General features: G+C 45.8%; 3 protein-coding genes across 3 annotated transcripts; all 3 read right to left on the bottom strand.

Annotated features, from left to right (window-relative positions):
* Positions 1 to 352: 352 nt before the first annotated feature.
* Positions 353 to 13682, bottom strand: RRAGC (Ras related GTP binding C). The gene is made up of 7 exons (XM_077337242.1): positions 13369 to 13682; positions 12281 to 12484; positions 11408 to 11607; positions 7249 to 7363; positions 4746 to 4888; positions 2635 to 2783; positions 353 to 996 (listed from the first exon to the last, which is right to left on the bottom strand). The coding sequence occupies exons 1-7, from the start codon at positions 13651 to 13653 to the stop codon at positions 845 to 847; spliced, it is 1248 nt and encodes a 415-aa protein (XP_077193357.1). The 5' UTR covers positions 13654 to 13682; the 3' UTR covers positions 353 to 844.
* A 3695-nt stretch (positions 13683 to 17377) lies between these two features.
* MYCBP (MYC binding protein) lies at positions 17378 to 18455 on the bottom strand. Its single transcript, XM_077337245.1, has 5 exons — positions 18310 to 18455; positions 18137 to 18209; positions 17970 to 18018; positions 17724 to 17856; positions 17378 to 17463 (listed from the first exon to the last, which is right to left on the bottom strand). Exons 1-5 carry the CDS (start codon positions 18322 to 18324, stop codon positions 17419 to 17421), a joined length of 315 nt encoding a protein of 104 aa, XP_077193360.1. The 5' UTR covers positions 18325 to 18455; the 3' UTR covers positions 17378 to 17418.
* A 42-nt stretch (positions 18456 to 18497) lies between these two features.
* Positions 18498 to 19663, bottom strand: GJA9 (gap junction protein alpha 9). Its single transcript, XM_077337243.1, has one exon. It carries the CDS (start codon positions 19645 to 19647, stop codon positions 18526 to 18528), a length of 1122 nt encoding a protein of 373 aa, XP_077193358.1. The 5' UTR covers positions 19648 to 19663; the 3' UTR covers positions 18498 to 18525.
* Positions 19664 to 25873: the final 6210 nt, after the last annotated feature.

The raw sequence follows: 25873 nt of genomic DNA, 5'->3' as shown, positions 1-25873 counted from the left end.
TGCTTGAATTTATAAAACTTGTGGCATCGAAAAAGGAAAAAGTAACAAGTCCAGAGAAGTCAACTGCGACTGAGCAAAATGGAAGTTGTTTTAGTAAAGAAGCAGCCTCAGGAACAGGGAAAGGAATTGTTGCCAGCAACATTCATCAGCTCAACATCAAGCTCAAGAGCCCACAACAAGCTTTCTAAGCCCATTCTAAGCCCCAGAATTAAGATGACGGATGCTTATCTTTTATCATATTCTCAAATGAAGAGCAAACAGAACCACAGATTCCTCAGCACCGTCACTCTATGGGATCCCGCTGGACTTAAGCCAAGGAGGACTGGCACAACTCAGCATGGAAATTTCAAGCTCACAGAATAAGGATTTTTTTTGAGATGTTTACAGCAAAATATGATTAAAACAAAAAGAACAACATGGAATGTTTCAGACTGCACTAAACTAAGCCGTGAGTGGTAAGGTTTCACCTCCTGAACTGTAAGAGAGTCCCAAACTTCTTTTGGAAAGGCAAATGATCTAGCTCTACTTAGGCTTAAACATATAAGAAGGCTGAGTGTGTGTCAATTCAGCTCAGCTCTGGAATAATCCGTGCTCCATCAAGGGAGAGATCCGGGTCACGGAGACTTCTTGGCTCCCAAGAACCACCACACGAAGACAGAAGTAGCCACTCTGAGTCCCAAGGGCTTTGCTTGTGCCACACCCAACTCCATAAGGCAAGGGTTTCTCTTCTCTTTCAGAATGCACACACAAGCGTATGCAGCCAGTCCCTCTTTTGCCACGCATCCCCTATACACGCACACACCAGGAGTGGGCAAGCACTTGGCCATCCGTGGTTTGGTCTCCCCTAGACTGCGGCTCTAGGGGTGCCGTTATGAGTCACTGCTTTTAGACTGGGCATATTTGCTTGATGGTTGCAGAAGCGATGGGAGGAAACGCCCACTTCGAAGACTTCATGGATGGCCTTGCGGAAGCAGTGGAAATTGTAGTCTATTAAACCTGCGGGTGGGGGGAGAAAAAGAACAACCGCAGATTTCAATAAAGAGAAGCAAAATGTAATTTCTTACAGCCTGACTCAGCTCGTGATTAATTAAGTAATGCCCTATAAGTATATCTGACTGATCAAAGAGGCGGAAAACCATTATTTACAGCAGCAGTTACAAACCCCAGACCTGTATGACTGAGCAGGGATTCTGAAGACATCTACAGTCTTCCTGCAATATGCATAGCAATCAGACTCAGATACCCTGGAAATACCAAGCGATTGCAAAGCAACCTGGTTTTTCCTGCAGCTCAGATTGACCATCTAAGGCAGGGGTAGTCAAACTGCGGCCCTCCAGATGTCCGTGGACTACAATTCCCAGGAGCCCCTGCCAGCGAATGCTGGCAGGGGCTCCTGGGAATTGTAGTCCACGGACATCTGGAGGGCCGCAGTTTGACTACCCCTGATCTAAGGCAACCCCCAAATAGTTTGCAGCAGCAAACACCACGCCTTAACAGAACGGCCGAAGGATGAAAAGGAACACGGTGTTAAACGCTGCCGCATGCTGCAATCCAACACTCCAGCTGCTCTGAAAATAAGATCAAACACACAAAGTCCTCAAGGTCCTACTGGGCTGCTGTCTGGAATGGGGCTGCTTTAATAAAATCAACTCAGGATATGCAGAAGAGCACGTGACTGCTCCATACAGGGGCAAGCCAGCCAGAATGGCTTGGGATGGTTCAAAAGCTTCTAAATTACATTGAGCCAAGTCAAGAGTGAACCAGAAAGCATTCTGGAGGCTTTATATGAGAATTTCACCACTCATCACACCAATTTTCTTGAGGAGAAATCATATTATCCCTCAGTGGTGAATTAGTACCTGAAACGATTGGGAGGGGGGACATTTTCTGAGGCACCTTGATAAATCATTATAAGGGCTGCCACACACTAATTCAAGGGTCCTTAACAGGATGTCTGTGGGGGCTGTGTCATCTGCCGACACTTTTCCTGGCACCTGCCTCGTGTTCGTAGAAAGTGGGGAGACGTCCCGGTAGGGTCTTGCCTAGTATAGCTTCTGACTGACTGCTGGAGCTTTGATTGTTGCTTTGACCACAGTTGCCTCCGCAGCACAAGGATGGCACTGCAAGTCACTGGCTGCAGCCATTTTTGTTATGTTACATTACTAACAGTGCCTGGGTTCATTAGCTTTTTCTGACCAAGTAACTGAACTATTGCCACAGGAAATTATGCCTGACCATGGGAGCAAACTATCAAGACTGAGGCTTCTGATTAATCTTTGCCTTTGGTCACAGACAATCATTTTAAAACTTCATCTTGGTCAGTTTTTAAGGAATTATGATTGTGGTACTGCAATATCTCGAGTCTCCCCAAATATAATTTATTTGAACACTGAAAAAGGCTGACAAGCCGAAACACATCTCACTAACAGGATCACTGTGGTTAAACTTTCTGATCTTGCTAATCTTTGGGTGTTTAATTCGATTTAGTTTGGGTTATGTTTTCCCTTTTTTGTTAAAAGGTGACGGGTACAGCTTGATTCATTCGTCATAAAGAGATAAAGGAGCTTGTAACCTGAGAATACCCCCAACCTGCTCATGACATTGAATCGAGTACTACTCAGATCTTTTCCTCACCTTTGCGTTCAAAGCTTTCTTCTCTGAGGATGCACACCAAGGCCAGAAACTTTGTCACTTCTTTCAAATACAGAACGGTCGTGTTATTTAGTTTAATAATTGCCATGGATTCCTTATCGTAAGCACTTCCGCTCCCATCCTCCTTTAGCCTGCAGCAGTTTGAGGGAGGAAAAATAACTTGTTCAATGCAAAGGTTCAGTTCTGGTTACTTCAGCACAGCATTTTTACTTTTGTAGTGAACAGTCTGACCACAATAAGGAGTGAAAGTCAATTCATGGGTCAAGGGACTGCTGGCTAACTCAGCAAGGTTTGAAGAAGCTACTCAATTCCTATGCAGGAAAGTTATGAGTTGCACTTGGATAGATAAGGCAACTTTATTACTATAAACTCTGATGACGATCTCTAGGAAATACAATGCCTTGTACATTCTTGTACATCATTGGGCTGGCCCTAATATAGGTATTATGTGGATGGCATTTCCAGCCTCTGCTTTTGGACCAATGTGGCTGGAACCAGCATGACTATAAAGGTTATAAAGGACTGTAAACAAAAGATTAAGGCCAGACAAGCCATGCTATCCAAGGTGGAGAACAGAACCCCACCATCACCCCAAGCCATAATAAATAAAGCCAATCAGAAAGATTTTCTTTTCATCTTCAACTGGAAAAACTTTTTGGCTTCGAATTGTTGAGGATAAAGGGGGAGGGGGAAGAAAAGTGGGCTGCACCGAGCAATGTGTCACAAAACAAAAAGGAACAAAATACCAGATGATGAAAAAGATTTATTTTACGAAGTCCCTATGCATTTTGCCACATAGGCTTTATCAGGGAGAAGCTATATAAACACAATTTTATTTTAATATATACACATAATAGACAGATCTCATGGAAAAATTATTTTAAAAATATTTAAGAGACAGGATCAAAATTGAGATACATATTTGTCAATATACTGTGTAAGATAAACTATACATTGGACATGAAACAACCATAAAAATAGAGGACATACATTCATCAGGATTTTACTTCATATATATTTAATGGTTTCATGTCCAATACATAATTTATCTACCTTACATGGTATACTGACAAATATGTATCTCAATTTTGATTTTGTCAATACTGCTTTTAATAGTTTTACTATGGGGGTCTTTCTTTTATGTGTATTCCTAAAAATAAAATTGTTTTTTTGTAGATTACCCCTGACAAAGCCTATACAGCAAAATGGATAGGGACTTCATTAAATAAAGCTAAGCACCTGGCTTTTTTCCCCCCCTAGTTGTTCTCCAAATCATGCATGACATGAAGTTAACACCATCTTTAAGATGAGCCTGTTTTCCCTTCGACTGCAATGCAACTTTTAAAAGGAAATTTCAGGTGGGTGGCAGAGTTGGCCTGAAGTAGGACAACATCTGAGTCTGAGAAACCTTAAAGACATGCAAGATTTCCATGGGTATGAGTGACTGAGAGTCCAAGCTCCTGACAAAGGAAAATTTGACTCCCAAAAGCTTATACACTGGAAAACATGATGGTCTTTAAGGTGCTAACTGGAATCTTATTGGAAGATGAACAATGCTTGGCAGATGTACTACACAGACTAAAACCTCTGGGTGACACAGCCATAACTGAAGGAATGCAACTTTAATCTTCCAAATTAATATGGGCAATTTCCCCCATCCCACCTTCAATATTCTGGGACTGAAATATGTATCGCCTACCTTGAAGATGCTCTGAAAGAGACAGCAATATGAACTGGCAAGATGAAGTTTGCATTCTCCTCTCCTGTCATTAAGACCAGTCAGTAACTTCCCCACAGGGGCAGCCTGGGTGGCCCTGCTATAGCTAAGCTTTCTGTAGTTCTCACTCAATCTGAACCCTTATGCTACAGTAAGAGAAGCTCATTTTGCATTACAACAGCTCATCTAGGAAATCCAACTAGTCAGCATCTGGACCAGAGGACCAGGATTCATTAAACCCTGCCCAAAGGTTCACACCACCATCACAACCCAGGAGATGGACGGCCAGTCTCTGACAGTGTAGGACAGCAAACTCTTCTCAAAGCATTTCTGAGTTACTCCTAAGTGGCTCTGGACATGTGGCATCATCACTTACCCATATATACAAGAAACATCAATGACTACATCAATCATGTCGCAGCAGAGCTCATATGACTGCATGTCAACAGGGGAGCTGTCCGTTGCTATATAAATCTTGCTGACGACATCAAAGAGAAAGGCTTTCTCAATTCCTGAATTCTTCAAAGAAAGAACACCCAGATTTAGAAGCATGAATGGTCAGATCTCCCACGTGCCACAGCTTGACATTAACAAAATTTACAGAAGCAAACGCAATAGAAATGGGGTGGCTGTTTGGGTGGGGAGATTGTTGTTCTACCACTGTCCTAAAGAGGGCAGGTTCATATCCTCGTGTTGGGCATGGTGACGGCCAGGAAGAAAATCTGAAAAGGGGGGAGGGAGGGTGTTCCCCCCCCCAACTGCTTCTCAGTTTTTTTCTGATGGAAAAATTACATATTTTGAAGAGTATGCAGGAAATTCCTATAAAACATTTTCTCTTTTGAAATGAATATTTTAAGGACTCAAAAAATATATTTATAGCCTTGGATCCACAGGAGCACCTATATGGACAGAGGGACTTCTGCCGGCAAAAGTACAACTCTGTCACCTCCATGCTCCTACTGTAGCGCAAAATGCTCAGATATGTTGCTCTCAGAGAGCATTTTGCACTGCAGCAGGGGACTGGGAGGACAAAGTCTCCAAAGGCAGAAATCTTTCAGCTATGGAAACATTCCAGTGGATACAAACAGCTGTTTATATGTGTTTATTGACAATTAATATGCTGCAATACTAGTCACTGTTTTCAATATAGTATATATTTTAACTTGATATCTAAATATGCTGCAACCCTATGACAGTTGTATGGGACTCTTTATGTCTAAAGAATACATTCTTTTCCTTATGAAGTTTGTACTTTCAACTTCATGGGTTTTTCTTTCTCAAATGGCGAAAGTTAAGGCACATGCTAAAGTAACACAAAGTGTAAGAGTTTACACAGCTCTTTCCTTTTCCCTGTTTCTACTGGATGTTCTTGCAATTTTGCTTGTAGAAAACTATGGGATTTAAACATTAAGAAGAAGAAGAAGAGTTGGCTCTTATATGCTGCTTTTCTCTACCCGAAGGAGTCTCAAAGCGGCTTACATTTGCCTTCCCTTTCCTCTCCCCACAACAGGCATCCTGTGAGATGGGTGAGGCTGAGAGAGTGCTGATATCACTGCTCGGTCAGAACAGTTTTATCAGTACCATGGCGAGCCCAAGGTCACCCAAGCTGGCTGCATGTGGGGGAACGTGGAATCAAACCGGCTCGCCAGATTAGAAGTCTGCACTCCTAACCACTCCTCTAAGCTGGTGTTATATAGTATATACTATACCTATGCTTATTATAGCATTCTGAATTGTTACAGATGTTTAGGCTTGGTAAGTACTACCTGTGTTTCAATTTCCTCCAAATTTTCCATTTTTTCCAGGGGGAAAAAGCATGTTTCCTCCCCACCCCCCCCACCCCGGTTTCCCTTTCTCCTGGCAAGTGTGATTATGGATCACCATTTGATTAACTTGTTCACTCACAAACACTTGTTCTGAAATACCTCTTATCTACTTCCCGACACCAACTTTAAACTTCTGCCCATCTTAAGAGAGCCAGTTTGGTATAGTGGTTAGGAATGCGGACTTCTAATCTGGCATTCCGGGTTCGATTCTGCACTCCCCCACGTGCAACCAGCTGGGTGACCTTGGGCTCCCCACAGCACTGAGAAAACTGTTCTGACCGAGCAGTGATATCAGGGCTCTCTCAGCCTCACCCACCCCACAGGGGGTCTGTTGTGGGGAGAGGAATCGGAAGGCGACTGTAAGCCGCTTTGAGCCTCCTTCGGGTAGGGAAAAGCGGCCTATAAGAACCAACTCTTCTTCTTCTTCTTAATACAATATGGATTACTCTGACTACCAGCACTCCCAGAGTCTATGGCAAAGAAAGGTCTCTCTCCACGCAAAGAAAGTTTTTCTCAACCTGTGATCCTTGAACCAGAGATCTTCTACATCTAAAACATGTGTTCTACCACTGGGCAACAGCCTATATCTTACAGGGCTATTGTGAGGATAAAAGAGAGGGCATAAAGAGTCTTACCCACATTATTCTAAAGAACACTTGAGACAAAACTTGTCTATTCTCCACCCAAAATAGCAGGCAACCAGAGATGGTGGCTGACTTCTTGGGAGAAGGAATTTCATGAGAGTTCAGGAAATGGTAGCTGCCACTTGCCACTGTATTTTTAAAGAGCCTTCAAGTGAGGAGATAAAAGACTGCATTTCCTTTGCATCTAGAAGCTATATATTTCTCAGTCAAAAATAATCATACAACCCTCCAAAGCAAAGGTTTTAGATTCTAACCAAAAACATATCCACTACTTAAGTGTTCGTCACCAAGGTGACAAACAATTAATCGTGTGTCATCAGTGGCAATTTTTGCCATCTTCATTTAATGCTTGTGCTCCTATCTGCACTGCTATTTCAATATTACTGCAACATCATTCAATGCTACTTACCGATATAAAGATATTTAGCAAGTTTTCCAGAGTTGGTAGCTGGGGTATAAGCTTCTGTACCACCTTACTGAAGGCTTCAAATATGGAATGATCGTAGATGCTAGTCAAATAAAAGCTACAAAAGAGAATGTTGCAATTAATTGTTCGGATAGTTCCAGCTTGCATTTGCTGCTGTGGTCACAACAGGAAGCATCACTGCAGGAATTACTAGAGCAATAAAGGACACAGTCATTAGAAATACCTAGCAAAATGTTTAAAGTGAAATATTAACACAATTATTCTACACAAAATCATGATTTCCTATTAAATTTAAAGTGCGAAAATCAATTAACGATCAGGGGGAAAAACTGTTCCCTAAGCCAAGGGATTCCCATGAGCCCCTGCCAGCATTGTAGTCCATGGAATTGTAGTCCATGGACATCTGGAGGACCACAGGTTGACTACCCCTGCCCTAAGTTGTCACTGTCTTATTGTCATGGCTAAGAAAATGAGAGGGGACCTGGAAAATCATCAGTTCAAATTTCCCCTCTGCCACAAACACCCTGCCTCGCCTTACGCAAGCCTCCCTGCCTCCCCTTCTGCAGAACAGCAACAATTCACATTTTCAACTAATTATTTTATGTTAAGTTACCTTGCAACCCAAGCTTCTTTAGATTGTGCAGTATGAACATTTGAAACAAATAAGATTCTGGCCTGTCCTTGAACACCGAAAAAATTATTACTGTGGTCAAGGGCTGAGTGGACCAAAACAAACATATTCTCACTAACAGGGATGAAAACTGGGGTTGGCTGGCTGCTCTCAGGGAGGACCACAAGCACCTTTGTTATGGTGGGGGGGGGGGGCTGCAAAGACCACCAGCAAGTCAAGCTGAACCTGGCATCACAAGGAAGCAGTACATCTTTGATCCCTGGAACCCAGCCTACAGTGCTGCAGAGGGAACTGTCTACCACTCTTCTTAGTGTTCTCACTGTGCTGAACAAGCCCCCCCCCCCCCCCCAAGCACCACCACCAAAGGAGACAACACCTGACTCAGGGTGGTGGCAGTGCAAACACGATCACAAATGTTAAGAACTTCACAAATGCCATTCCGTTAATTCCTGATGATGATGTCATCCGTTCAGTCATGTCCAACCCTCGGCGATTCTATAGGAAAGCTTCTGCCACACGTCTCTGTCAATGACCGCCTCTTTCAGTTGGCCCATGGTCATCCCTGTGTCGGCTTTCATTGTGTTGAGCCAGCGGATCCTTTGGCGACCACGTTTCCTTTTGCTGCTGACCATGCCGAGCGAGCATTAATTTGTATTTGTATTTATTATATTTATATACCGCCCCTCCTTGGATCTAACTTTGATTGCATGATGTGCAAAGTCCAAATTTAGCCACAATATCTTGCCTTCTAATGACATAGTTGGTTTGCTCCTCTCTAAGCCTGTCTTTTTGGTGACTTTGGCTGTCCATGGTATCCGCAGCATTCGTCTCCAACACCATAATTCGAAAGGATCTATTGTCCTCCTGTCCTCTTTCTTCAGGGTCCAGCTTTCACATCCATAGGTTGTTATGGGGAAGACAATGGTGTTGACTAGCTGGCATTTTGTATTAAGGGGGTTAATTCCTACCAGCTTTAAAAATCTGATGGTTGCATTGACACAAACAATGAATCAACCATTAACTGCTGCAAGAGCATCTTATCGCAGGAGAGACACCTAATCAACCCAACAAGTACCGTGTTATATACAGGGTACTCTATTCTATTCCATTTACTCATTCAAAACTCTGGCACGTATTGGAGAAATTACATTAAAATTCATAAGAACAGAAGACCTAGTGTTTAACAATAAAAGGAAAGATACACAATGGGACACACATGCATTAAAATCCACGAAGCTAGTCATCAGGTTTATTTCTTGGTAATTCCAAGGCTGTGGAAATTACATTAAGTTGCAAACTTTTACCGCTAACAAGATCATCTGCTCCCAGAGAGAAGACTAAGCATATGGTCACCATCTCTTCAACTGACAAGAGTTTGACACAGAGCTTGTGCCATGGCTAAGGCACATGAGACCCATATTTTTCAGTGTGGAATAATGCGGAGATCTAACATGTAAACCAATGACCAGCAGTAGACTGGAAAAAAAAAGACCAGTGGGAAATAGATGAAGATAAAGGGGTGATACAGGCATAAAACCACAGTACAAAAGGGAACAGATTTGTTTGGTGTTTGATATGACAAGTTTCTAATCAGGTAAACCCAGTTGTTTTCTAATCAAGTTATAAACTCTGTTAGGCCCTAGTTCAATCAAATGTGGGACTGAGAAGCCTAACTGGAATTTCAATTTAGTGTTGAATCCATAGCAACCATACAAACCATACCACCATACAAAACCATAGCAACCATACAAACAAAGTGTTAAACCTAACTGGATAACTTTGGATTTTACCATCTGGCTCCAAGCATTACCAAAGGAGTCACAAAACAGCCAAATCCAGAGAGGTAAGAAAAGGGAAAGGGAAAACAATGCAATATTTGACAAGCAAGGGATGCTAGCTGTTTCATACCAGCTTCTGGAAACAGAACAGACGCAACCACACATCCCAAATTGCCAGACATGCAGACAAGCAAAACGATTCAAATGGCTTTCATGTTGAAGCCAAAGGTTTGAATTAATATGGATATCTCACACAGGTACTGGCAGAATTTGCTGCCCGCCACTAAAGACAAAGAGTCCCTGGACTGCTGCCACATTGGTTCTAGTAAAGGTAAAGGTATCCCCTGTGCAAGCACCGGGTCATGTGTGACCCTTGGGGTGACGCCCTCTAACGTTTTGTTTTCATGGCAGACTCAATACGGGGTAGCCTTGCCAGTGCCTTCCCCAGTCATTACCGTTTACCCCCTAGCAAGCTGGGTACTCATTTTACCGACCTCGGAAGGATGGAAGGCTGAGTCAACCTTGAGTCGGCTGCTGGGAGCAAACTCCCATCCTCATGGTCAGAGCTTCAGACAGCATGTTGGCTGCCTTATCACCCTGTGCCTTCCTCATCCAGCATCTAGTTTGACAATGCAACCAACCAGATGACATGAAGGGTCAACAAACAGGGCACTGAGTCCACAGGCTCTACCTAATATTGCCTCCTACCAAAAGTTTTGAGAACTAGTGCCCCTCATTTTATAGGTTTCCTTTAGTCATCAGAGTCAAATAGCAATTAACTAACTCCCACCATAGTTTAATTTACAGGCTGAAACTCACAATAAATTTGAGTGATGCTCTTGACAACATGGTCCAGGAAGCCATTTTTAAAAAGAGAAAAGGTCCATGAGCTACACCACTGTGCATTAAATGCCTCATTTGTTTGCTATATATATTATGCTACTGTCACTGCCTTATTTTCCACTGACGATATACTGCATTGTACTTGCATTCTTTTATCACCTCTAGCATTCTACGTTTGTTCACACAGCTCATTAGATGACTCATCATATTGACTGAGTTGTTAGGGGAGTCAATCCAGACAGGAACCCCTCCTCCAAGATCAATCTAGGAGAAAGAGGAATTACTCATAGCTTCTACTGACAGAACATACAGTTTTATTAAGAATGAACACTCTTGATTCTAGCTCAATAGAGAGTTCTCAAGTCTCCCTATCAAGCTGGCATGCTGAACAAATAAGAGTTCTGTTGTTATAGATAAGAAAAAAAGAGGTCATACTCAGTTGTTTCGAAAAGCATTCATCCATTCTGGTCCAAAGTACAGTTCACCCTACCCTCTGTTTAGAGCAGATTCACACCCCTAACAAGGAAAAAAGGAAAACAAACCATATACTCTGAGAGACAATATGGCACCAAACCTTCACAGGCTGGGCAGGGGTTAATGGTGCTAAGAGATCAGAGGTCAAAGGACAGATTTACAGGGGGGATATAGCATCTATAAATATATTTCCTGAATCTTTGCTAAATTCTTGATAGTGAAATAAAACACTTTAATGGCAATCTGCTTTGATTCCCAGTAAAAAAGCAAACAATACTATAGTAAAAACATTAACGAGTTTCACAAAACTTGGCTTTCTCCGCTTTTGGTCTCACCCCAGGCAGAGGCCGCCAGACCGAAAGGAGCCATATGCCATGTAGTGCAGCAAAGAAAAAAAAAATCCAGTATCACTTACCTAAGATGAAGTTTTTCTAACCCAGCATCACCGAGGTCATCATTGGCTCTCTGATGAATATCTCTTTGAGTCTCTATTTTATGGTCATCTGACAAACCATCTACTTTATGAATAAAAACCTCAAAGTTCATGTCTGGATTGACTTTATAGGCTTTTGATACTGTAATGTGCAGTCTAGTTAGAGCTTCCATGTAGTCATCCTGTTAATGAGAGTTCAGATGCAATTTAATGCCTTTCCACAATCAGAAAACAGATATCCCATGACGCAAAAGGTATCATCACCATCTAGAATGAGCATGCCATGAACAAATTTGTATGAGAAATCATACAAATTAAGAGATCCCATGAACAATATAGAACAAAATATTTTCTCCCCACGCTTGCTTAAATATCTGTAAAAAGCTATGCAAGCACTAGGTTCAGACATCACAAAAACTAACATATTGTTAAGTCTAGTTAGTGTAATTGTGTAGCTGAGGAACAACCCACAAATCATGGCCATCGTCCATCAAACTAGAGTCCAACCTCATGTCTTTAAGTTGACTGAGTTTTAGTTATGGCTGAACGTAATGTACAATACATTGGTCTTACTCACCCCACCAAATGGATCTGTGGGATCTTATACAACAATGCCTATATCCAACATCTTTTCGATCACTAACTGTACTAAAATATTTAAAGCAGCTGCAATCCATGCTGAACGTTTGGGACATGGTTTGCTTTTTGGAAAAACGGATGAAGTCTAATAACATTTCTGCTTAACATCTGTATACTGCCGTAAAATAAATCATCACATCAAGACTACAGAATTGGTACTACCCACAGCCTACCCTAATCCTTGCAAAAAATCAACGAATTCTTGGCAATAATGACCTGTGCGTCAATAACATAGATCAGGGCTCCAGTTCCTCGGAAGATCATCTCATAATCAAATGTTGGGTCAAAAAAATCCATCTGCCCAGGAAAATCCCATATTTGGAAGTTCACAAAGGAGCTGTTTGAAATGTCATCCTTATAGATCTTGTTAGTACTCTCCAAGAACAAGGTTTCATTCGGAGACATTTTGTGAAACACCACCTGTGGGCAAAACAGAGCACAGCAAAAAGAACAATCAGCTTGCTATCTAGAGGTGGATGGGTAATTTACTGGTATGAGCAAAGTGGCCTGCTGTATTAGAGTCACCTGACCCAGAATCCCTCCCCGACTATGGGAGTTCAGGCAAGGAGGTGAACAGGCACAAAGGCACCCAAGCTTTGCAATGCTGACCTAATGCAATCAGCACAGCAACCCCAGACTTTCCATAACTACTCCAGGCTCAACATGACTGGGGTGGAAGGCCACAGGAAGGATAATGGGTAACTTGACTTCCAGGAATGTCTTCCCCTAAGAAAAACGACCCTGGCATCTGGCTTTGCCCTGCTGGCATGGTGGATAAGAAGGCCCACAGGGGTGCCTGCCTTGATCCTGTACATACTCGGTGAACCAGAGCTGATGAAGAAGAACACGATTGCACTGTCACCCAGCCAGCCACAGGAAGCCAACTGTCATCAGGGCAGCGAATAGGAACAAAACCCCACAGCTTGAGCAGGTTTAAGATGGCTTTAACAGTATATTCTAGTAATGCATCTTAACTTTAAATACATAATAACCGTCCTAGCTGTGTAAATTACATGTTTCCCTGTTGTCACTCGCCTTGAGCCTGCAAGGAAGGGTGGCTTGGAAAAACAAAGCTGTTATTGGTGTGTTATTATCGTTGCTGTTGCGCAGCCCTACCCTCCACCTGGCTCTGGGCCTTCAGCTCCGGGCCCCTGTAGAGCCGCCAGCGCTCTTCTGCTTCCAGGACTGCACCGGACCAGGGCCCCGCGGCGTACAAAAGCCCCACAAGGGGAGCAGCTCCTTCCCCCTTGGCCGCCGCCCACCTCCCCTCGACCCAAGGCAGCCGCCGGGGAAGCGGCACCCACCTTCTGGATGGACGACTTCCCGCTGCGCCGCAGCCCCATGAGCAGAATGCGCGGCTGCTTGGAAGCGTCGCCGCCCGGGCCCAGCCCGCAGCCGCCGCCCCCGCCGGGCCCCCCGCCGCTGCCGCCGCCCCCCCCCAGCTCGGCCGCCTCGTCGTCATCCTCCTCGTCGTCGTCCTCGGCGCCGTAGCCGAAATCTTTGGGGAACGAGTCCGCCGCTCCGAAGCTGCCGCCGGGCAAGACGGGCTCCTCGGCGCCGCTCGCCGCCCCGAACTGCAGCGCCGCCATCCCCAGCCCTGCCCAGCCCCGCCCCGCCCCGGCGCCCACCTGTCCGGGCCGCGCGCGCTGATTGGCCCAGCGCCTCGTGACCGGAAGCGGCGCTACATCCGCGCGGAAGAGGCTGGAGGCGCCCTAGCAACGGAGCTCTCCGTCGTCAAGGCCGCCTTAGCTCACCGGGGCGGGGGGGGGAGGAGAGCCCGCCTCACATGAGGAAACTCCGCCAGTGAACAGGCATCTCCTTTTAAAAGGGCTGGCAGGCTCCTCCCTGGCATGGGAGAGGCTGCCCTTTCGCCCGCAGCTGCACCACGGGGGGGCAGCAGGGTAGCCGACTTCCAGGCAGCACCTGAAGTCAAGAAGTCACGCCTGATCTCCGCTCTACATGGATCCTTTACCAAATTCTGCCCTCCCCTGACACCCCAAGTCTTCTGGGATTTTCCAAGACAGCTGGCAACCCACCTAAGTCCAAAGTGGGTCCTCCCTAGTTTCCTTCCAAGGCATCTCCAACCAAATCAACTGACATTATTTAAATGTAGACTCCGTTGGTCCCTAGCCATGGTCTTCAGTTGTTTTCCTCCCCTTCTTCTGTACATAGGTAATGAGGCTGATGAAGAAGCAAAAGTTTTTGCCTTGGTATAAAGGCTGTCTGAAGCTATGCCCGTGAGGCTGGGAGTTCAATTCCAGCAGCCGGCTCAAGCTTGACTCAGCCTTCTGTCCTTCTGAAGTCGGTAAAATGAGTACCCAGCTTGCTGGGGTGTAAAATGGTCATTACTGGGGAAGGCACTGGCAAGGCCACCCTGTATTAAATCTGCCATGAAAATGCAGGAGGGCGTCACCCCAAAAGTCAGACATGACTTGGTGCTTGCACAGGGGATACCTTTACTTTTAAGGAAAACTGAGTTACTTAAGACATTAGTTTTCAAATTCTTCTTTGGAGCAATGTAGCCACAGCCCATGGTTGCCAGTTTGTCTTCTCAGCCAGCTCCCTCCTAACTGGCATGACAAATTTGCTTTTGGCTGCAACCTGCCTCTATTGATTATTGGCAAATTCCAGACAGACGGCTGGACCTGCTCGAGCTCCACTTACAAAAGTTAGTTTATGTGCTGGATCAGGACCCACAGCAGAATCCCACAAGCCGCACTGACTACTGCTCTCAAATGGGAGAAATAGTAAATACATTTAAAATGTGAGGTGCTGCTACAGGAAGCACAGTTTGTTCTTCTGTATGAAGAATCATGGCCTTGAGTATCTATCCATGATAACATATAACAGCCTCAGTGAATCAGATCTATGGTCCATCTACTCCAGCAGCCTGTTCTAAACAGTTGCCTTGGAGGACCAACAAATATAGAGATAAAGAATGCCGGGATACCTGACGCTACCCCCCTAGCACTGATTTTCATAAGTTTATTGCTTCTGACTCAGGTCATTTTATTCACTGTAGCTAGTAGTGTCCATGAATGCAACCAATCTTTAAAGCCACCAGTATATGTGGTCTTTACCTTTTCTCCAACTTAAAGTTCCAGCCTACTTCCTCCAACATCAATTGTTTACTGTTTCTCCCTTTGGGATGCGTAAGATAAGAAACCAATATCCTTGTTGAGTCCTGAGAATTCTATTGTTCCGTTTTGTAATAACTTACATTTCTGCAATCCCCTTCTAGTCATTTGAGCCCTAAGGACTGATTTGCTTTTCTAGCAAATTATCATACTTTGCTGTTTACTCATTTGCTACTAATTTACTTTCTCAGTCATGATCCCTGTTCCATTATCTGAGGAAGTGTGCATGCACAAAAAAGCCTTTAATCTTTGCTGGACTCTAATTTTGCTGTGCTACTTCAGACCAACCTAGCTAGCCACTTGAATCTATCTGTACCATTATCATCATGCTGTTCAGTGCACACAAAGGGGGCATGCCTCTCCAACACCTGCTCTTTGTGCAAAAAAAATTCTAGGTTCAATCCAAGACCCCTCCAATCAAATCAACTCTGACATTATTTACATGTATAGACTGCCCTCTTCACCACAGCATACTCAGGATGGTGAGCAATAAATATATTGTTGGAAAGAGCTACCTGTAGCTAATACCACCTTATCGACCCCCACCCCCACCCCTGTGGAATATCTACTATTTACTATTGTCAGCAATTTGCTCAAATTTCTCTTGGATTTATTGTGCTCTAAGTTCCTACTTCAACACCAGACTAAGTCCTTGTGCTTTTAAGTAGCTAGTCATTCTTTTTAAAACCTGTACAATCTCTTGTTTTTAAACATCCAGCTCTCTGAAGAGCTCTCCCTTGCATTTCAGTTTACTTAGACATTGTCTTTTGAACTCTAACACTGCAATCCTAAGCAGAGCTACAGACTTCTCAGTACACTGATAAAAGGATATAACTGTTAAGGATTGCAATCTAAACTGGTGTTTTGTTTTTTGAAGCCTTGACAATTGCCGCTTCATGGGGAGGGAAACAAGCTTTTCACAGAAGGACCTTTCCTGGGATTCTGGTGCAGATACAGAAATCCTTCCCTTATCTTGAAAGACACTCAGCCATGAATTTCAGTAACTGAAGTTGGGGGGAGAAAGCAGAAGGGAAATATATCACAGGGAAAGCTCTGCACTCTCCTGTTTTTTGTAAGCTGCTAAGAGTTAAAGCAAACCAACTGCTTACCTTTTTTTCCTTTAACAGATGCTCATTTGTCCTCTGTCATGGCTCCAATACCATGCTTAGAACTTTTACTTTACAAAGTAAGTTATCTGCACATCTGAAGGATGACCCTACTGTACTTCAGCTTCTGTTCTGTTTTTCATGACCTAGGTTCATTGCCCTACTTACAGCAATCATCAAAGTTGTGTTTATAAGGTCCGATGTCAAGTCTTATAAGGTTATGATGACTACCTGTAACAGCTAAAGCCGCGTAACCAATTTGCTATTTATACAAAAGCAAGCAGGTTTCAGGCCTGTTATTGCATGCTAGAAATCTTCCACACCAGTAGCCCAAGATGGAAATTTGACAGAGCATCATTTGCTTCCACATACTAGCTGTTCTTGAGGGGCTTGAGTCAGCCAATGTACCCCAAACACTTTGTTTGCTACACTTAAAGGCACAGACACCAGAAAAGGATTTCATTCCAGAGGGTTTATTGCCATCTAGAAAAAACTTTCTGGACACTAGGGAGAGTAGCTCACCACGAAGCAGTACAATCCTTGAAAACTGTCACTGTTGGGGAATGCTGAAACCAGACTTCTTTTTGCATGTGAACCTCGAGTCTTCTATGAGAAATACAGATTACAAGTGAATGACTAACCTCACCAACAAAGATGCTAAGTTCTAACTAAACCATTCACATTTTTCTTTATTGCTGTAGCTGTTTTGGGGGCAAACCCGAGCTTAAAAATGAGATAGAAGTATAATAAGACACAGTGCTGAAGTTCTAGGCATGTGAGGGGCGGCAGAGGAAAATGCATCACAGAAGTCAATATTATCTGACAACTTCCAGTACATGTTGCCCAAAATGCTTCCCAGCAAAAGTACCATTAATCCAATGCTTCATCACATCCAAGTTTCACCCCCCCCACCTCCAGCCTTCTACGCTATTTAAAATCAGAACAACGGTCCTACTGTGAGCTCTACTACAGTGCCTGTATTGCAAAGAACCTTCTCAGAAGGACAACCACCACCTGGTTCACCGGAGAATAAAAGAGATTTATAACTACAAGAGCAATAACTAGATGGGTGTGCTTTGAAGTGCTTTATTTAAGTCACATGCAAAGGACCTTATTCTCCCCGTTTCTCTTCCTGAGGTGGTTCATACTGAGCCAGCTGTAAAGAGGGAAGGAGAAAAAAAAAGTCATCTTACAGAAGCAAAAAAACATTCCCCCCCCCCCCAAAATACTTTCCCACAGAAGTCACAATTTTGTTCTTTAAGTGGTCCCCTTTAAAGGTAAAGGTATCCCCTGTGCAAGCACCGGGTCATGTCTGACCCTTGGTCCCAAGCAAATTTGGTTGCAAAGAAAGCTAGGTGCACAACTGCCTCTCCTGAAAGGAAAGTTTAACACGAGGAGGGAGGGGGAAGAGATTACCTTTGCCTTAAGTCTCTTGTTCTCTTCCAGAACCACTTCGTACTTCTCTTTCGCCTCGGCCACCTCCAGCCGCAGGGCCTCCACTTCGGGGTTCTCCGGCGCGGCTGCCGCCCCCAGGTGGTGCTTCAGGAAGCTGGCGGCAAAAGTCAAGGGGCCTCGACCACCGCAGGACCCCAGGGCCCCGCTCCCGGCCCCCCCGCCCGCTCCCACGTGCGAAGACAGGCAAGGCCGACTCGCAAAGGATACTCGAGGGCGCAGTTGGGCTTCTCGGGCTCTTCGTATAGGGCGACCAAGACTAGGGAGGAGCAAGGGGCAGCCGGTGGGCAAACGAGCGGGCAGGGCAGCTGCTTCTCCTCACCTCACCTCCCCTCCCTTCCCTCCCCACCTGCCTCCCTTCCCACCTGCCTGCCTACCTTTGGTGAGCGTGTCCATCACCCCGGACTTCTCCAAGTAGCGCCGGAACTGCTCCCGCTTGGAGTCGCCGGCCTGCGGGGAGAGGAGAAGGGGCGGGAGGTCAACGAGGGGCGAGGCGGCCAGCGTCGCCCCGCCGCCCGAGCCCAACCCAGCCCCAATTCCGGCCACGAACCTTGCTGTTCGCCATCGGCGCTTTCCTCGCGGCAGCCTCGACTGCGCCTGTGCCGGAAAGAAGGCGGCGCCCACTGGGGCTTTTTGAAGGCGACGCGGCGTTCCCCCGTCGCCACGGAGACCGGGAGAGCCCGGCGCGCTCCTTGCGCCTGCGCAGAGGGGGAGCGAGCGGGGCCCGGAGGAGGGCGCTTCCCGGCAGTCCTCGCGCGGCCGCGCCTCAGATGCAGAGGTCCGGCGCGGCGTGCTTGCCGCTGGCGGGCGCGGGGGGCTTGTCCTGCTCTGCAGGGAGGGCCGGCGGGCTCCCCTTCAGCGCGGGAAAGCGGGTCTCAGGAGCGGCCGCCTTGGTTTCCTGAGGCGCCGCCCCGTTGCTGTGGGAGCTGCTGCTCGGAGGCGTCGGCGGCGGTGGCGGCCCCCCTCGGGGCGACGCAGGCGCCCGGTGCTCTTGGCGTCCCTCGGGATGGCAAAGCGCGGCCGGCTCCGTTTGGTTTCCCAGGAGCCAGCTGAACCCGCTGGGGGCGGAGGGCAGGGGCCTGGGTGGCGCCCCGGCACGGAGTGGCATCTCGACGCCGTTCCTGGCGGCCTCGTCCGCCTCGTCTCTTCTCCTGTTCTGGCCGCAGATTCCCTTGCGCTTCTTGAGGACCAGGTGCACGAGCTCCAGGATGTTGAGACACAGAGAGACGGTCGAGATGGATTGCATGAAAACAAGGAAGACGGTCTTTTCCGTCGGCCTGGAGACGAAGCATTCCACCGTGTTGGGGCAAGGGGCCGCGTGGCACTGGTACAGGGGCTCTAGTTGAAATCCGTACAAAAGGTATTGGCCAATCATGAATCCAGTTTCAAGGATAAATCTAATTAAAATGTGGATCACATAAGTATAGAGCAGGGAGCCCCGGAGGGGCGCCTTGTTGAGCTTTCTTTGCTCCAGTTGCCGGAGTTCCCGCTCTAGTTTTTTGCGATCCTCTGTCATTTCAAAGCCAGCGCCCTCCAGTTCAGCCCTCATCTTGGCTTTTTTCTTTTGCCGTTCTTTTTCTAATGTTCTTAGCCTGTATAAGGAGTGGCCCATGTACGCCAAGGAAGGTGAGGATACAAAGATGACCTGCAAAACCCAGTATCTTATGAGAGAAATGGGGAAAGCGTGATCGTAACACACGTTTCTGCATCCAGGTTGCTGTGTGTTGCAGATGAACTCAGCCTGCTCGTCGTTCCAGACATCTTCAGCTGCCACGCCAAGAACAAGCATCCGGAAGATGAAGAGGATGGTTAGCCAGACCTTGCCGATGGTAGTGGAGTGCATATGGACTTCTTCTAAAATTCCTCCCAGGAAACTCCAGTCTCCCATGGCTACTTTGCCATTCTAGCTGTGTTGGGGCAGAAAGAACAAAAGAGATGGTTATGTGGCTAAATAAACTACAGGGTGCAAGAAGGAGAAAATTCAGAGCAATGTAACTAGGTCAGAATAACTGTTGACTAGCAGCCAGGTACTCTTCTAGCATTCAAATGCAAAATAAGTTTTAAAGGTATTTTCCAAACATAGTCCCTGGCTAGACCTTTCATTCTCCTACCATACTGCCCTTCCCTCAGGGAAAGCATGGGCTTAAAGTAACTGCTAAGAGGAAAGATTTCGGTAGAATGCTGAAGTGCTGGGTGAGAGGTTGACCATGCATAACATACATTCCTTACCTTGATGTGTGACTTTTTGCCAGAAATAAAAGTGCTGTTTCCAGCTGTACCAGAAGCTGAGATCAGCAGTGTTGAGAGATACCTGTCATTCACTGGATGATGAAAGCAATTGTGTACTTTTTCCCATTTATATCCACAGAGAAAAACTTCTCTTGGGGGCAGCATTAAAATATACTGCATCCCTTGACACTGTAGCCAGCATTATGTGCAGGGGGTCGTGTTTTGTTCCTTCCATGGTCCTCCTTCCAGTCATTTTCTTATGAAAAGTCAGTTGCTCCAAATAAATTTTGTGGGAGAAAGTTAACAGGTTGGAGCAAAGTTTGTACCAGAAACTTACTACCTGTTAATTATCTTCATATTGTAGTATCTCCATCCTGAAAACGGATATTGTACCACTGCATACAAGAGGATCTGGGAAGGGAAATGTTAAGAGAATCCTCTAATTTTGGTACACTTGCCAGTTGGCCACATCTCATTGGTTAGATTATGGGCCTCTTTGGCTGTTAATTGCCTTGTGTTTTTATCTTATACTAGTGTCAAGGCCCATTAGAACAACAGGCTGAAGAAAGCTGCCTTTGACTCAGCTGGGATGGCACAGCACCACCCTGACTGACCCCTCTCTCGTGGCAGCTATGGGGGTGGCCAGCCTTCCCCTTCGGCTCTCCGAAGGAGGGCAGCAGCAATGGCATCACTGCCTGGCCATGGGCAGTCGTCCCACTCTGGCCAGCCTCTCTGAAACAGCAAAAATAGTTCCGGGGGGGGCAGTTCCCCCTCAGGCTCCCTAAAGTTGGCCAGCAACGCTCCCAGAGGGCCATGGGCAGCCACCCCAGAGATAGGCCACTGCTTTGGGCCGCTTCCCCAGCTGTCCTTCCTGATAAGGCAGCAGCCTCTCCATGGGGCAACCAGCTTCCCCCTCAGGCCCCCTAAAGGCAGGCAGCCCCAGCACTGTCCCTGGAGGGCCATAGCAACCTTTAGGCAGCCTGAGTGGGAGGTTGGCTGCCGTGTCAGGGAGGGCAGCAGCCTACTTGGCCGTGGCCTGTTCCTGGGGTGGCTGCCCATGACCCTCCAGGGATGGTGCTGCTGCCGACCTTTAGAGAGCCCGATGAGGAGGCCTTCCTGCCACAGCAGCTGCATTTCCATGGGGCGGCCAGCCTCTCCCTTGGGCTACCAAAAGATGGCCAGTGGCTGTGGCCAGATGGGCTACTTTGGGCTGCCGCTGTCCCAGCCAGCCGCCTCCTCGGGCTCCCTAAAGGCAGGCAGCACGATCCCTGTGCAGATAGTGCCAGCTCCACACCCCTACAGGTGTCTCGCCATGGAGGGGGGCTGCAAAGGAGGCTCAGCCCTCATTGACTGTGGTCTACATCAAGATTTCAGTTGGCAGCACACAACTTTGTCAGAATCAACTGCAGCTGTTTTGGAGCCTATGTTTGATTTCAAAATTGAACTTGTGCAGTGCTTCTCCCCCCCCCCCCCCCAATCTTACCTGATAATTCAGAGGCCGCTCTTTGCAGCTGGGTCAAAAAGGCAGACTGGGCAGACAACTGGTCCAAGAGCCGCAGGAGGGGTTCTGGCTTTCTTTCGAGGGGAGTCCTTTTTTGGCACTAACCAGGATTTTTCCCACAGAGTGAGTGGTCTTCAGGTGAAGGGCCCTCACGTGCCTTACTATGGGCGTGGAAAGGCTGCAGGCCTTACAAGTCTATGTATGATGGTCCTATCCCAGGCACATAGTCATAGTCATAATTTTGTGCTGTTTCCATGCCACAATTAAGTCATTTTTAAGACAGGACCATTTTAAGATAAAGAGGATCACCTCCTGAGGTAAATTTTGAAGACATAATGTGGAAAAAGTGAGGTAAGCAGAAGAAGCTGTAGAGCATCCTTTCTCCATGATGGCAGGAAAGAGGACTGAGGGGAGAGTGTTTCCCCTTGTCAAGTGACTGGGTGGGAACAGCACTTGAAGCTCCCCTGATGAGGGGTGAGGTAGCACTCAGCTTTGCTTTCTAAAAGCTAGAAGAAAACGTCTCTATGGTAGGCCTGCCTTCAGGCAGTCCCATACATGCCTGCACGGGAGACATGGAGATGAACACCAGCCCTTCTCTGCACATGGCCTTTAATAACCTTTAAAATCTGATAACATGTAAGAAAAAGGTGGTCAATACATACAATAGGCCAATAGGAGGTCTATAAGAGTAGACCTGCTGGACCAGATTCGTGGTCCATCTAGTCCAACATCCACTTTCCAGCAATGGCCTGCAAGTCAGTTGGCGCAAACAACCCTGTAGTGCTGCCAATCGACCACTGCTGACTGTTTGCCAGCATCTGACAATTTGGCATTAACTCTCTCGCTAATGCTCACTAATAGACCGGTCCTCTATCAACCTGTCCAGCCTTCCTCCAAACCAGCGGCCATCACCGTGTCTCATGCTGATGAGTTCCATAAGTCAGTTGGCCATTGCATTAAGTAGTCTTTATTTTGTGTGCTTGGGATCTACTGTCAGTTAGTTTCATAGGGTGAATCCAAACAATATTCTACAAAATGATGCATGGCCTAAGCCTAACAGCCCAGTCTTATCAATTCTCAGGCCAGTCCTGATTAACACCTGAATGTGAGACCATCAAGGAAGACCAGGGTTGCTGTGCAAAGGAAGGCAATGCAAATCTCTGTCTCTTGCCCCCATAGCTCTGGGGTCACCAGGAATTATCCATTGTAATTAAATGACACACAATTATTAACTCTGCATGTGGATAAACTTTGCTTCTTCTTCCATAATACTGTCATGTCACCACATTCAGAAGCCAAATATGCTTTAACCTTGCCTCACAAACACAGGCAATCTAGCCCCATTACAATGTTTGATGCCGTCTACTGCTGAGGCATTAGATGATACAGAATTTCATCAATATAATTTACAACGAAAACTCAGCTACTACACTGAACTCATTTGAGTCGCCTCTTACAGAGGAAAACACTTTTATTACATCCATTCTGGCTATACTGTTTATAATTGAACAGTGCAAGAGTCATGCAACAATCACACATACCTTCTTGCATGATAACAAATCCTATAAGAGCCCCATGGGATCCAGCAGCTGGCTCTTCTTCTTTCTACCCAGCAGGTTTCACAGAACATCAAGGAAAGAACTTCCCCCTCACAGCTGGGGCCGTTCAATGGAATGCAAGCGCACCAATCAATATGGCATTCTATTTGTAGCTGCAGCTTGTTTTCAGAATTTTATTATGAGCCAAACTACAAGAACAACAACAAAAAAACTAAAGAGGCCAGCTGATGCTTCTGTCCTTATTCAACATGTTAAATCCTTGTAATCGTCCAGCCTTCCCCTTCAGTTCATTATTTAGAAAAATATTCTCTAGATGTTCCGTGGGATCACAGGCATGGAGAATTTTCTCAAAACCAGGTACGGACAAGCTTTCTAAGATTTTGTTGTTGTTAGGTGCGAAGTCGTGTCCGACCCATCGCAACCCCATGGACAATGATCCTCCAGGCCTTCCTGTCCTCTACCATTCCCTGGAGTCCTTTTAAGTTTGCACCTACTGCTTCAGTGACTCCATCCATCCACCTCATTCTCTGTCGTCCCCTTCTTCTTTTGCCCTCGATCGCGCCCAGCATTAGGCTCTTCTCCAGGGAGTCCTTCCTTCTTTTCTAAGATAGTGATACCATTTATCAAATCTCGCTTTGGACTAGGAGAAGTCAAAATGCACTTCTCCTGTCTCTCATGGTCTCCTCACCTATTCTTCCCAAACACGGCCATCAGTTCTTGTTTCTACTCCAGGGGCAAATGTAAAATCCTCCTCCGTCTCATAATATGTTTTTTTTTATATGATGCAGAGATTTGGAAAAGGATTCTAAATGAAAAATAGTGATTGTGGGGAAGATGTTCCAGCAGAAGTAATAGTTGGGTTAGGGCAGCCTTTTTCAACTTTTTGACTGCAGAGGAACTCCTGAAATACTTTTCAGGCGTTGGGGAAGCCCATAAGTGGTAACATGCCCCTTCAGAGAAGTGGGTGCAGCAGTCAGATGCAGGAGCCAGCCAATCAATCGCTCCAGAAAAGAGACTTGGGGAGTGTCATGTAAAAAGCTAGAATGTGGGGCAGGCTTTGCTGAAATGTGGAGAAAAGCCAAACATGGTTTACTTCCCTTTAGCTCTCTACAGATCCCTTACACTGCATGAACAGTATAGAGAAATATATCTCCCACAAGCAAGAATGAGGATTCTGAAAATCCCCAGTAGTAGCTGGTCAACAGCCCATGCTCTGACAGTGAGTCGCAAATCAATCGGTCATGTCCCATTTCATAGTTAAATGAAACCTGAGGCCAGTGTAATTAAATCAGTTGTACCAACAGCAGTGCCTGCTTTCCCACAGGCATGGCAGCCAATGATTTCTGTTTCAATGGGATCTTTACTCCTGCCTGAAAGCACTCAATGGCCAGTTAAAATCTTTCTCTTCCCCCTCTCCCCCACAGCCTATTAGCATTTGAAGGAGCTGGTATAGTTTATCGATATATGCACTCTTTATCAAAACATTTTATTGTATCTTGATATCATTACAGGAAAATCAGTATCAGAAACCTTCAGATTTTAAAAAAAAGGATTCATGATCCCTTTAAAGGTAATGGTTCCTACAGCATCAGGTTGAGGTGGGCGATAGCAGAGCAGGGAACCATGCACGTTTTCCAGATAGCTATAGGGCCACTATCTCTTAGACTCACTGTTGGGTCACTTCTGGCCTCCCCAACCAGGTTTAGTGTTGTGTGTTGTAAATGGTCCTTTATGTTTTCCAGTATTGTGCTGGAGGTTGAGAGAAGTGACTGAATAGTCTAAACTCTACTATGAATTCTTAAAGTTTGTTTTTAAGAAGAGTTGGTTCTTATTCCCCGCTTTTCACTGCCTAAAGGAGTCTCAAAGCAACTTAAAAGCACCTTCCCTTCCTCTCCACACAACAGCTCATCTCCACCTACCACACAGGGTATCTGTTGTGGGGAGAGGAAGGAAAGGTGCTTGTAAGCCGCTTTGAGACTTCCTTGGCCAGTGAAAAGTGAGGTATAAAAACCAACTCTTACAGAACTGCTGTGAGAACAGCACTGTCAGGACTGTGACTCGCCCAAGGTCACCCAGCTGGCTGCAGGTGGAGGAGCAGGGAATCAAACCCTTGCCAGATTAGAGAGCACTGCTCTTAATCACTACACCAAATTGGCTCTCACTGCATTTTATATAGAATGCGCCATATAGTTCTTCTCCCAAGACTGGTGGATTCATAGATAACACTGTAATCAGACATAATGAACAAAAGAAGTGGGGGTGTAAATGAGCGAGGGAACCCCGAGTGATCCTGGTGGTAGGGCAGTTTGTTGATACTGAGGAACTCGATGAATCCGGGGTAGAGCCCTTCAAGTAGACAGACAGTGGGCATTTGGTTTAACTGGTGGTGGGGAATCAAGGTAAAAAACTCTAAGCCAGCAGACTATGTTTTAGAATTCCCTAAATACCAAAGAGCCTTCACCTTGATCCACTGGAATGCTTTACCATCAGTTCTTTTGGAAGGAAGATGAGCACGTGATTGTTTCAGCCATGTCCAGTTGGCAGGGACAGTCAACCACATGTTACTGTGTTGTACAGGGATATTTGGTCTCTATACATAACTCCAGTCTTAACACATTTTTCCAGAAGACCTGTTGAATTTTATATTTCCGTCCCTCTCTCAAGAGGTTCTAATGAAACCACTTTTAAGGTGGCCAAATTTTGCACCTCAGTATGTTCCACAAGGAATGAGCTGGTTAAGTCTTTGTTAATTACATCTGCTTTGTTAATTTGGAAAACTCAGCAATGGCCACAGGATTGGAAAAGGTCAGTTTACATTCCAATCC

Source organism: Paroedura picta, chromosome 5 (assembly GCF_049243985.1).
Source record: "Paroedura picta isolate Pp20150507F chromosome 5, Ppicta_v3.0, whole genome shotgun sequence".
In the NCBI taxonomy this organism is placed as follows: Eukaryota; Metazoa; Chordata; class Lepidosauria; order Squamata; family Gekkonidae; genus Paroedura; species Paroedura picta.
This window is presented reverse-complemented; position numbering and strand designations above follow the sequence as displayed.